This window comes from Hippichthys cyanospilos, chromosome 6 (assembly GCF_059441005.1).
Source record: "Hippichthys cyanospilos isolate Australia breed blue-spotted pipefish chromosome 6, RoL_Hcya_1.0, whole genome shotgun sequence".
Taxonomy (NCBI): Eukaryota; Metazoa; Chordata; class Actinopteri; order Syngnathiformes; family Syngnathidae; genus Hippichthys; species Hippichthys cyanospilos.
In genome coordinates this window covers 15,456,677-15,469,551 of record NC_142374.1, presented here as the reverse complement: position 1 = coordinate 15,469,551, position 12,875 = coordinate 15,456,677, and the positions used below count along the sequence as shown (strand labels likewise).

Below are 12,875 nucleotides of genomic sequence, written 5' to 3'. Positions count from 1 at the left end.
GTGAATAACAATTCACTTGTATTTCTTTTTGGCACCACATCTAATGCCACCTTATCTTTATTGTAAATCTAATAAGATACTCAAAAAAAACAACAAATTAGCGAATACTACAATCTGTACAATTTAATAAAATACACATAACAAAACAACAGTGCAACAGCCTGCGTACAGTATATCCAGCGTTTTATTTACAAATTTAGCACAAATTTGTGCCCACCGTATTGATTTATTGTGTTCTGCTGCTTACAACTCAATTACACTGGTTTAAAAGTAGTCATTTAAAAAATGGTACTGTATATCTTGACTGGCGCGTTTGGTATATTATTGATGCATGAAATTGAATCACATATCTTCAAGAATTTATTTACAAGTAAATGCGTTTGATTTTTGAGGATATATGTCAGTGTACATTAAAGCAAGTAATCAGACTTGAGATTTAACCTCCTTGCGGAAGTCTACATGTTAATGTGCCACCTATTTGCTGCTCACCCAGACAGTGTAAAAGACCTTTAACTCAGCCGCCACACACGTGCCTACAACCCTGATTCTATTTGTAAATGTGGGTCAGACAAGGCTGTGTTATCCCCCGTTTACCTGTCTAAAAGGGGCTAATCTTTGTGTCGTCATCGTTGCGCTCTGCTCTGAGGCAGCTTTTTCATGCTTGATTTTTCACAAACACTTTACGGTTTGTAGGTGTGGGAACTGCTGAGTAACTCCTAAAGTGATGACATTTTCACATATGCTGTATGTATATAAAACCATTTATGTAGGACTCATTATTGCATGTGTAAGAGTTGTTTTTAAGCAGGTACATCAGAGGAATCACCGAACATGAATGTTTTTGTACACTTTGCTCCCCCCAAAATTCTTTTACTGGTAGGATTTGAGTGAAATGACACGTTTAACTTTTCTGTGCAAGTTTTTTGTATACGTATATTGTTTCTCTGTCCATTTAGAGCGCTGATAGTGGAAACTTAAGTGGAAAAAAACAAAGTGTTGGTACTCCCCCTTTTCAACTGTTGTCGGGTTAATTAGATAGTGGGTAACAGGCGATTACTGGTTAATAGTAATAATAGGCAATGATGTATAAATAAATTCTGCCAGTTTGAAATATACAAATGCATTTGAATGCACCTCATGTCTTGTGCACATCGCGAGAGCGCTGGCAGCTGGCCGACAACTCCAAAGACTTCTGCCATGTGCCTAAATTGACAGCTTTTGCGATTTTTAAAATCTCATTTTTCCTTTTTTAAATCTGAGCTACCAGAAATACCGAAAGGGTCTTGAAGGGTTGTACGGAAAGAGCAACAACAGTATTAATATACTGTAGTTCAAAGCTGGACCCTCCAAATATTCAAAATAGCGCATTAGCGTGTATATTCAAGTGCACACTTAAAATATAAGTAAAGGGCAGTGTGGTGGGAATGATCAATTTAGTGAAAATTTATTTCACTCTAGCAAGCAAGCACGCACACACATACACAGACCCTTCGAAATGGAAGTGTGGGTTTAAAAAAAAAGGGGGGGGGGGGGGGTGTAATGCTGATTCTAGTCCTGGCCATAACCATCTGAAATACGTGAACATCCTCCCTTGGCCACCCCTCTCTACTCCCTACAATGGTACAGCCTTTATTTGCACACGTTGTCTGTGGGTAGCTGCACGACCAGCAGGGGTAGATTAGGGGAGGGAAGTGCAAGAGGACTGTATACACATGAGTAGAGGCACCGAGTGACTGACCGACGGGCAGAAGTGACACTGTGTGGACTGTACTGTGAAAACCAGCAGAGTTATGTTCTGTGCTCATCCTGTCTCAGGTGCAGGCAGCAACTCACTGATGTATTGTTACAACATGAAGCCCGTGAGTACATTGCTTATCTGCATCTTTGCATGGGGAGAATCTGTGTATATGTGATGGTGATGTACTTTGGCATACTGCTATGTTTCAATTAATACATGTCTTGTACAAGAGCTTTGTTTGCTTACAGTGGTAGAATAATGTGCTTTGCAACTGGCGTTGACAGCACGATTACTGTACATATACTTCATACATGCATTATGTAAATGTTGTGTGAGCACACACATACATACATATATATATATATATATATATATATATATATATATATATATATTCACACAGGATAGATAGATAGATAGATAGATAGATAGATAGATAGATAGATAGATAGATAGATAGATAGATAGATAGATAGATAGATAGATGCTTTGGTGAATCTTGTTTATTTCTCTATGATGCGCATCTCAGCTTCTCATGGCAAATTTGCACTACTTATGCTGGAAGTGAACAAAACAGCACGTTTGCCAGTCTTATATCACAGAACACTTGTGGCGTTCACATGTAGACAAACTTGAGTTTTAATGCACTGGCAGTGCTCCTGCTTCCTGTTAGCCAATGCAGGCAGCCTGGCAGCAGTGAGCATCTTGACATGAAGCAGATTGCTCGCTATTTCTATTTGATTTAGGCCGTCCCTCCATCGCTTCAGCCATTATCAAAGGCAGCTTTGATCTTGCTGAGACTAACCATATCCAGACATCATGGATCACAGAGGCAGAAAATTGGTTGCATGTGGCTGGCTTGAGTAGCGCGGCGCAGCCCCTCAAGTGCAAGTTGATATTACTATCAACTAATATGATAATGTGATACCATAACAAAATCTTGTGGTACAGCACTTGTTTGTTTTCAAGTGCCCTTTTTGTTTTTGTGAAAGTTGGTTTGGTATTGTTCTTTTGAAACAGTTTATTTTGAAATGCATCAGTTATTGACTTTGTCTAACCGGACAAATTACAAAAAAATATATTATTATCCTTACTTTGTAATATATGCTGATACTATCATTATGATATACCAAATATCACTACTAATAGGTTTAAATAATATGTCATAATTGTTTATCATCATCTTTGACATGGTTCCATTATTTAATGATGTGCATGGAGTTCATTAAGTTACCAAATATTAGTAGCCTTTTATCGTATAGTTATTGCTTGTCACTTTTTAACTGAAAATAGACTTAGCATGAAGAACCAAGCTGCTCTCATTCTGCCGTTATGCATTACCAATCCACACAAACATAAACATGAAGAAAGAACACAATTTATTTTAATGTTTTTTTTAAACGATGTTGCTACAATAACTTTAAAATTACTCAAGTGTTAATGCTATTAGGCTAACAACTTGGTTCCTAAAGCCCCCTTTGCAAAATGTACGTTGACAACAATGAAACATACTTTCATACTAATCCTTTCCTACTTAAAGCCTTTAATTGCTGCAGAAAAAAAAGAGTCCCTTATCGTTTGTGATGCCATGATTGATGGTTTCTAAATCAATGCTACGCTAAAAAAGGATGCCATGGTGACGGCCCTCCTCTCCAGCGGGGGCCAGAGAAGGCGTGCTGGGGCGGGGGTGTGACCATTATTAACGGGTCGCCTGCTATGCTGATGGTAAGGAGGACAATTGGCTTTATCCTTCGCCATATGCTGCCCGTGGCGGCTCAGACGGGCCCAGTGTCGGCAGGGGCTCCTCTGTTTGGCCTGGCCCACAATCACCATGGGACTCATGCCAACCAGGGTCACGGCACTGTGTGTATATGCGTGTGTGTGTGTGTGTTGTCGCACAAGCGTGCTCAAGAGAGTCTTTAATAGCCTGCTTTATAGAACTTGTCGTCCGGGTAACTGACACCCCATTGATGCTACACAGGGAGTTTTATTTTCATTTCCTGGGCCACATCAAAGCAAAGGAGGGAGGTGCAGGTGCAGCCCAGACCTCTCGGTGCGTGTGCGTCGGTGTGTGTGTATTGTGTGTGCGCATGTGTGTAGTCCTGCAGACTAGCGAAAATGCAACACAAGTGGAAGCTTAGATAAATTCCATTTTGCAATTAATTTCTCCTTGGATGAGAAAGGTTCAACAAGGCCAGACTAGATCTTTCTTGGTTTTCTCATTGAAGGCCTGTAACTCCGTTTCATTAAGAAAGGAATTGTATCTCAGCCCGCTGAAGCCAGTAGAACCGATCACGATTAGGGCAGGGATTTCTCATGCTGAATGGTTCCTAAATCCGGATGAGGAGGTGCACGGATCTGCAGCTTATGGATTATCGCAACTGCTCTAAGTGTGCATCAGCTCTCTGCTTTGTTTTGAATATATTGCCGCTTCCGATTGTAGTAGGCAGTTTTTTTCTTTCTTTTTTTTTTAGATTTATGGGCAGTCCCCTGGTAGTGACGACTTCAGCCAGAACTCATCTTTGCATCCGTCCAGCAAGGCCTCCAGCAATGTGTTTGCCAGCACTTTTTTTGGTAAGATAAAGGATGACGACTGTAGATCTATTCTAAGCAGTGATAAGAACACTCTGCTGTTTTGAATTAGCAAAATACTTTTTTTAAACTACCAAATTTTTGCTTCCAAGTAGGTAAACATAGATGCAGGCCAGAAGGAGGGTTTTTATTTTTCTTCCAACAGTAAAAGTGTTCCCTTCGTTAAAAATGTATATTTATGTATTTAGTATTTACTTTATTTTAGTATGTGTTTTTGACTAACGAGATTTTGCAAATAGACAAATAATTTTGCAAATACTTTTTGTATTGACCCATGATTCAAACACAGAATGGTGGTAGGCCCTAACTTACTTGAAAACAAACAGAAGTTTGACAGATAAAATGAGAGAACAATTCTTCAAAATTGAGGCTTCAACCTGTTTATTGACACTCCCAGTTGATTTTTTGTCATTAAAATAATTATAAAACAAAGAGAATTCCACCTTTCTTATTTAAAACAACCACACAGTAGCTTAACTGTATAGTCTGCTATCTTATTGTTTATGCTAACTATCATTAAGTCAGTGCAACCAAGTTTGTTGTTTAGTTAGCTCAACCAATTGCACCTTGTTTACTTAAAACAATGACATAACTTAAGCTTCCACTTTTAGCTTACGCTAATGATAAATACCATCGAAGTAATAAAGCAGTTCATCAGCCCCAACGCTGCCCATATCAAAAACCAAACAATTTACCATTGAACATATGTGCTATACTAACTGATTAACCAACCAACTAGCTTTTTTTATTATTAAAAGCACAATTTTATGCTTTCAGATAGCTTTTTTTATTTGAATGCAATAAATCCGCGAAATCAGCTAAATGCTTTCATGGATGTCATTCAGCTTGTGCTTTTGATTATAAAGTTAATTAAGTTTTGAAAACAAAGAGTCTGTGAAAGTGGTAAATAACACTTAATTAATGTGACACCCGTGCAGTCTGCTGTCGAGTTTCATGTCTGCTTGAGATGCTGCTCCACTACTACGTGCAACATATTGTCATCCATTTTAGAGGGCACAAGCAATTTGCCCGACATCTGGAGTGCAGTAAATGGGCTGAACCAGCATGGCTATGAAGGTGCACTGGGAGCAGCCAGCAGCCACCAAACTCAAGCGGGGAACTACAGCAGTCTACAGCCGCACGGCCACCTGGTGAGATTTACATCCAGACCGTCCCGTAACATCTTTTATTACCCGGCGCGCCAACTGTGTGTTTTTGTTCACGTTTAGGACTACTCCCCACACTCGGTGATGGCAGCAGACATGAACCGCGCTCTCCCTCCCATGTCCACTTTTCACCGCAACAATGCATCATCGCACGCCTCGTCGATTAACACCACAGACAATTCCACAGGTGAGGCAGTGGATGGCGTAGTCATGACTACCCGGTACAGCTTAAGGTCCTCATCCAAGGTTGCCCAGAAATGAATGGAAAAATTGACGTTTGAAAACAAAACCAGACATGAGTTGTTAAAAATTCTCTTTTATCATTTAGTTGCGTTTGGAATGACATAAAATGTACTAAGATTTGTGATTATCATTTTTGAACAGACCATTTTAGATGTTGGTCTTTTGAACTGTTCTTTTGACAGGTGTAACTCCTGCATGGCACGTGGAATAAATGTGGAGGTGTGTTAGACCAGTTGTTAGTTGTTTCACAACTGGCTGGTGGATCTTTGGGTGGGAGAGCTGCGTTGCTGTGGGAGTGGTGACAGTTTATTTTAATCATGGTCAATCAAAGCAGCGAGAGGGCTTTTTTTGACATCTGATTACTTATTTAAGAGGGAAAAATTGTGCATTAGACAAGCTCTCTACCCTGCGTCAGTTCTTGAAGTCTGAGCAAATATAAGGATTAGATCAACTTTCTGCCACCAAATTGTCTCTCGGACAATTCTCTAAATGGATTTTAGTTTTTCTATTTTAATTTTAATAATTCTAGTGCCATATTTGTACTCATGTTTGTCTGATCTCATTGTGAAAAATTTTAGATTGTTAGCGCACAGCAATGAAACCTTTTGGAGGGGTTGACAGGTGCTAAGCCAGAAGGGTAAAACTTTCGAGTTAAACAAAGGTAAAATTGCAGATTCTGAAGCAGGGTGGAAGGGTTCAGTTATAATTAATAAGGGAAATGTCAAATAAATTCAGATATGTCCATATTTTAAATCTTTTTTTAATTTTTCACCATTGTGTCAATCCTTCACCAACTTTCATTGAAATTGAAACATTCCTATTCCAATGGACTTCATAGGGCTCTTTTAAACATTCTCTTTAGGTTGCGCAAGTTGTCATTGAACCACATGCACAATTTTGACACATTTTCATGTTTGTCAGTCTCAGGAAACCACACAAATGCGCCAGGAGGGTCGCAGACTGGTGATACATTGGGCAAAGCTCTGGCTTCTGTAAGTATACAGCACCACAGTCCCATTGCATCAATTCATTTGTTCTTTGTTCCAATCAAACACTTAAAACAAGACTATAAAACCAAAGCGAGGGCCCCAGGGGTGCAATGCAAACAGGAAATAGTAGGTCTTTCCTGGCAGTAGCAGGCGAGCGCATATCAGCAAAGGGCTACTACTCCCACACTTTTTATTAGCTGCTGACTAGTAATATGAGCACAATTGATGAGTTAGTTTGGGTTATGAGGCCGCTCAAACGGCAGCCGGCGCAGAAATGACAAGTGCCTTTAAAATGATCCATGCCCTCGTTCCACCTCTTCTTTTTTCTTTCCATCCTCGGCCAGATTTATTCCCCCGACCACACCAGCAGCAGCTTCCCTTCCAGCTCGTCCACGCCTGTGAGGTCCCCGTCGCCTCTGCCAAACGCCAGCGAACCCGCAGGTACATGGTTGAGCGGCTAAAATCTGCTTCCCCCAGTGGGACGGTGATTATTTTGCATGCCATTTTTACTTGACTGTGTTTGTGTATTTTAATCTTTGCTTTGCATGTAACAGGAACCACTATGTGGCAACGCAGCTCAGGACAGGCACCTGTGTCGCCACATTATGAGTCCTCACTTATATCCATGGTAAGACTTGATAAAGTGCCTTTGAGAATTCCCCATATTACCACAATGTTAGTTTCCGTTAAACTCCATCTTCATTGCATAAAAACACAAAATGATCAATCCCACACTCTTTTTATAATAAAGATAACACCAAGCACACTTCACATGCAAACAAAATATGATTTTTTTTCTACTTTTTTTTGCCAATGTTACAATTTTAGGAGCAAACGTAATGTTCTAAACTGTACCATTTAGTAAATATAATTTGAATTTCAGATTTTTTTTGTATGTTCGTTGATATTTGTCCGACAGAATTTTAGGTTTGACACCATCCAGTCACACACATAATATGTTGAAAATAACAACACAGAAATGCAAGTGTTTAATTTACAACTAGCCACTGTTTTGGCCTCCATTGAAAGACAATTTGGGTGGTATAGGACGGTGATTATTAGAACATGTGAAATTGCACGTCACATCCTTCATGCATGACGTGCTCACTTGATACACAATTTTGAGGTATATCCCCTTGTGTAACCCCCCCCCCCCCCCCCCCCCCACACACACACACACACACACTCTGTTCAATGTTCACATTTTATACAACATAAAAATACAGGTATTACATTTGTTATTGTGTATTTGAAGGTTTGCCACATTGATTATGATATATATTAAAAAAAAAGAAACTGTGCTTCAAAGCTCTTCAATTACCTTTCAAATTCTTTCGACTAGGGGTGTCCAAAGTTGGTCCCCCAGGGTCGCTGTCCTGCATGTTTTCCAGGTTTCTTTCCCCAACACACCTGATTTAAATGATCAGGATCATTATCAAGCTTTTGCTGAGCTTGCTGATGAGCTAATCATTTGAATCAGGTGTGTCGTGGAAAGGAACTTGGAAATCATGCTGGATACTGGCCTTTGAGGAGCAGGTTTGGACACCCCTACTCTATATGTTACTTCTCTATCGTAGGACACAAAAATCGTGTTAATTTTGAAAAATATCGCATGACACACACATTAAATATCGAACAGTGAGGTAGCAGTTACGCAAGGCTGAACATACAAGTGAATGACGAGGCTATGCTATGTTAATGGAAATGCTAACCTGGTTGTAGATCCTTTGGCATCAATTTAAGCAAAACAACATCTTGAAAGATAGATACTGTAAATACGCACTTATATACTCACGCAAGTACACGTGCGCACACACACATACACTAATACAGATATGCTTCACTTTTAACAATACTGTATAGCATAACGGCACATTTTTAAGATCAGTTACAACACTATTAAACTTATATTGTCCCCACGTATAGTCTCAGGTAGAGGACAGACTGGACAGATTGGACGATGTGATCCACGTATTAAGGAACCACGCTGTCGGGCCCATGCCCAGCCTGCCCGCTGACATCCACAGCCTGCTGAACCAGAACCTCCACGTCCGACCAAACCCCGCCAGCACGATGCCACTCACCTGTCACTCCCCAACTATGGTTAGACTTTGGAGCATTTAAGCATGGCACTGCATGATTTCTCCACTGTGTTGTTGGCAAAATAGGAAGTGGAAATCAATGGGTCAGAGTAGAGACACAACACCTTAGTATAGGAAGTGTCCTGAATGTGTAGGTTGATGGTGTTTGGCTCAAATAGGGCATATTTTTCTCTTTTCGTCGAGTGGGAGGATTTGGGCCTAGCTGGATGAAAAGTATATACTAATCCCCTGGGGATATTACATTTCATACTTTGGATGTGTCGATTAGCAGTGAATCATTCCCGTAGAGAATTACTGCTTTAATAGAAAATCTATAGCAGTTTTAAGGGAAGGATTAAGATTGGATCTGTGCGGAATGTGATCCACTCAGGAGGACGTTGGATACAAAGAAGCAGATGTTGGTTTTGCGTCCAGTCCAGAAGAGTTTAAAGCACTGTATTGTAGTATCATTCACCATCATTAGTGTCAGGATTCTCACATGCTGAACTAATTGAACGCATACTGTAAAGCTCATGGATTTTTTCTGTTCCTCAAAGGTTGAGGCTGTCACCATGAATAACAACAACTCAGCCTTCCAGGGCCGTACACAAAATGGACACCCGTACCCTGCTGGACAGGGTACCACACTGGAGCCCATGATGGAAGAATGCAGAGGTGACTCAATCACTGTTTTTTTTTTTAGCATATTGTGTTTACTGTTGTTTAAGCAGTATGCTGATCTGCTGCCAAAACTGATGTCACAGTGCATAACATTTCCTCTTCTCTTGCAGGGAGTTTGGGAATTCCAGGAAATGCGGAGCTGAAGATAGAAAGCAGCGAGAGGGAAGACATGCTGCACACCAGTCACAGCTCCGACAGTCAAAGGTCAGATGAGGAGGGCGAGCTCAAGATGCATGGAGACAACAGCACGAGGGATAGGTAGAAGACCCTGATGCTTTCAATTTCCTGTTTTTATGCTGTATGAGAAAATGGCATACGCTAAATGGACACTTTATTAGCTACAGCAGAACTTTTTTTTGTTGTTGTTGCGAATTGTCATTAGTGAAGCAATTGTCCTGTCCATAATTGAAGCACAAAATATTGCATGAACTCCTGGAGTGGCTGAATAAAATATGCCTTGAGGTATCACTGCAAAGTAATTCCAAAGTTTTAAGTGTTCTGTTTAAAAAGAAAAATTAATTGCGTGAGTTGGAAGGTACCTGGCTAAAAAATATTTTGAAAGGGATACATCAAATGAATAAAAGTTGGGAATCACAGTTCTAGGTTGTAGGCCTCTTCTTCCCAATGGCCTGTGGAGGGCAGTAAAATCTACATGAAATCTCACCTCCTCCTCTGAGTCTTTTCCATAATTAAATGCAACATCTATTCTCCTCTCCCATCTTGTCCAAAAGTATCCATGAGGATGAAGATCTGAGTCCTGAGCAGAAGGCCGAGCGTGAGCGTGAAAGGAGGATGGCCAACAACGCTCGGGAGCGTCTGCGCGTGCGCGACATCAACGAGGCATTCAAGGAGCTGGGTCACATGTGCCAGCTGCACCTAAAGAGCGAGAAGCCACAGACCAAGTTGCTGGTGCTGCACCAGGCCGTTGCCGTCATCCTCAGCCTGGAACAACAAGTCAGAGGTCAGCGCCGTACATTGATAACTGCAATTGAGAGCTATCTTTATCCTCAACCTGAACTTCTGCATGTCTCTCAGAGAGGAACCTCAACCCGAAAGCGGCGTGTCTAAGGAGGAGAGAGGAAGAGAAGGTGTCTGCTGTCATGACAGACCCGCAGTCCATGCATGTGGCATTTCATCCAGGTCTAACCGACCCTGCAAACCCAATGGGCCATCTCTGAGGCTCCAAGCAGCCTCCAGTTCTCATTTTACTAATGTGGACTTTATGCTTCCAAAATCTTTATGAGACTATATTTTTAATAATATTTGGTTGTTGACACAGGAGCTCAAAATTGTGTGAGAGAGGATGATTAGGCTTTTGGGTTGAGTTTCAATATGAACCTAAAATGCACTATAACCTACAGTTTAAATTAATTTTTCCTTCTCTCAACTTCACAACAAGTAATTATTTAAAAAGTGTTGCGGTTTGGGGTTGTTCAGTGGTGTAGTGAATAGCCAGTCCGCTTCACAGTTAAAAGGACCCGAGTTCAAATCCACCTTGCTCCGTCCTTCCTGTGTGGGGTTTGTATGTTCTTCCCGAGCCTGCGTGGGTTCTGCCCGGGTACTCCGGCTTCCTCCCACACTCCAAACATTTCCATGACAGGTGTCTTGGACACACTAAATTTGTCCTTAGTTTGATTGGGTGCGTGAATGGTGGTTCGTCCCTGTGTGCCCTGCGATTGGCTGACTAGTTCAGAGTGGACCCCGCCTTCTGCCCGAAGCCACCTGGCATAGGCACCAGCAAGCCTGCGACCCTTGTGAGGATAAGCGGGTCTAGAAAATGGATAGATGGTGTTGCGGTTTGCACCGCTTCCACCGGGCGCGACCACACGAGGGCACAATTTCCCATACAAATGCCAATCAATGACACTCCTGCAGATTTCTTTAAATCTTTTTGGTTGTTGCCAATTTTCCAAAGTTTTGGTGACGTTTGGCATATAGCTCTTGTTAGAGAAACGCAAATCGTACAAAAAGTACTGAAACATTGAACAGTTAGACATTAATGAGCATGTTTAATAAAATAATAATGTTTAATAAAAACATGAAGTTCACTAACAGAGGTTATATTGCATTTTAGGTTACTCTTAAAATGAAACCCAAAAATCAGTAATATTCCTAATTTTTTGTAAGTAATGCACAATTTCAGTCAAACTAGCCAATAAATACTTTGAGCCTCTGATGAAATAGACAGCATCAGAGACTCCGAAAAGTGTCAATGCAGTTGAACAATCATCCCCTCGCATCTCCAACACATTTCTAACTTTGTGCCTAAAAGTATACTTCTAACAGACAAATGCATTGTAACCTGCAGATGTTTTGTACGTTTTTTTTTGTATATTTATTATCTTTTCTGGGTGGATGAAACTCAGGTTTGGCGAGGTGTCATCTGCACTTTGGCAAACCGTTTGATCGTGTATTTTCCCCCAATGGCAGACATGACATTTCCATGTGTGTGCTCAAGACAGCAGATTTATTTGTTCTGTGGCATCGTGAGTGCAAGGTGCTGTGTGTTTTTCTCTCCGTGTGTGAATGCTCCAGGAGTTGGACCATTCTGTGAATGAACAGATCTCCAAGAATGTTTTAATTAGCATCTTATCAATTGAAGCTGTTCTTTGATTTGTATGTTTGACACTGTTAAGACCAACTCTGGTGGGCAAGAACAAAACATTTGCCCACTGACATTATTTCTCTGCAGATCTAGCCAAATGTGTGTGTGTGTGTGTGTGTGTGTGTGTGTGTGTGTGTGTGTGTGTGTGTGTGTGTGTGTGTGTGTTTTGGCACGTTTAGGACTTTTTTTTCCTAAGTTATCTAAATTATCTTTTCTACAAATATCTGTAAATGCTTTTATGAGTTGGTTTTACAAAGGATTGATTTCTGTGCAGTTTTAGACGATTCATGGTTTCAGCAATATGTTTATACAGAATGATATGTTTATTGCTTTTCTGAACAAATCTAAACAAAATTCATGGACAAAAGCTGTTATTATAAAATGTACAGTATGTGTACAGTTTAAAGTAGCCTAATGGCATATGTCTGCATATAGCAATACATGTTTTTGTTGTTTGTTTTCTCTTTTGTTCTGGTAATACCTGGTATTTGTGTGTTATTGTTTGGTAGCACACAGACACTAATCACTATTTGTCACTGTGTTCTAAAGGGCACTTTTTATTTTGAATTAATGAAGACAATTTTCCCTGTCTCCATATACTGGATCTTCATACAGTATAAAAAGTTTCTCTCAATATTGAGTTGTTTTTTATTTTTTGTTTTTTTTAAGATCACAATTTTAAAATCTCAATTTTAGAGAACACTAACAAAATTAATCGAAACGTGTCAATCTCACATTTCTGTTTAAATGAAATCAACTTCAAATGCAAATGAACAAAAA

The 12,875-nt window shown here is 40.3% G+C and overlaps 1 protein-coding gene across 1 annotated transcript; it reads left to right on the top strand.

Moving 5' to 3' along the window:
- The first annotated feature begins 1,697 nt into the window (after window positions 1-1,697).
- On the top strand, window positions 1,698-12,729 carry LOC148422360 (transcription factor 12-like). Its single transcript, XM_088416190.1, has 12 exons — window positions 1,698-1,859; window positions 4,213-4,312; window positions 5,342-5,481; window positions 5,560-5,683; window positions 6,661-6,731; window positions 7,073-7,169; window positions 7,283-7,356; window positions 8,655-8,831; window positions 9,367-9,484; window positions 9,601-9,748; window positions 10,222-10,451; window positions 10,526-12,729. Exons 1-12 carry the CDS (start codon window positions 1,791-1,793, stop codon window positions 10,666-10,668), a joined length of 1,491 nt encoding a protein of 496 aa, XP_088272316.1. The 5' UTR covers window positions 1,698-1,790; the 3' UTR covers window positions 10,669-12,729.
- Window positions 12,730-12,875: the final 146 nt, after the last annotated feature.

Excerpts from the sequence above, each read along its gene's own strand:
- LOC148422360 (XM_088416190.1), top strand. The coding sequence starts at position 1,791 with ATGTTCTGTGCTCATCCTGTCTCAGGTGCAGGCAGCAACTCACTGATG. Across the intron at positions 7,357-8,654 it reads AGTCCTCACTTATATCCATG|TCTCAGGTAGAGGACAGACT; the intron begins GTAAGACTTGAT and ends CCCCACGTATAG. Across the intron at positions 8,832-9,366 it reads CCTGTCACTCCCCAACTATG|GTTGAGGCTGTCACCATGAA; the intron begins GTTAGACTTTGG and ends TGTTCCTCAAAG.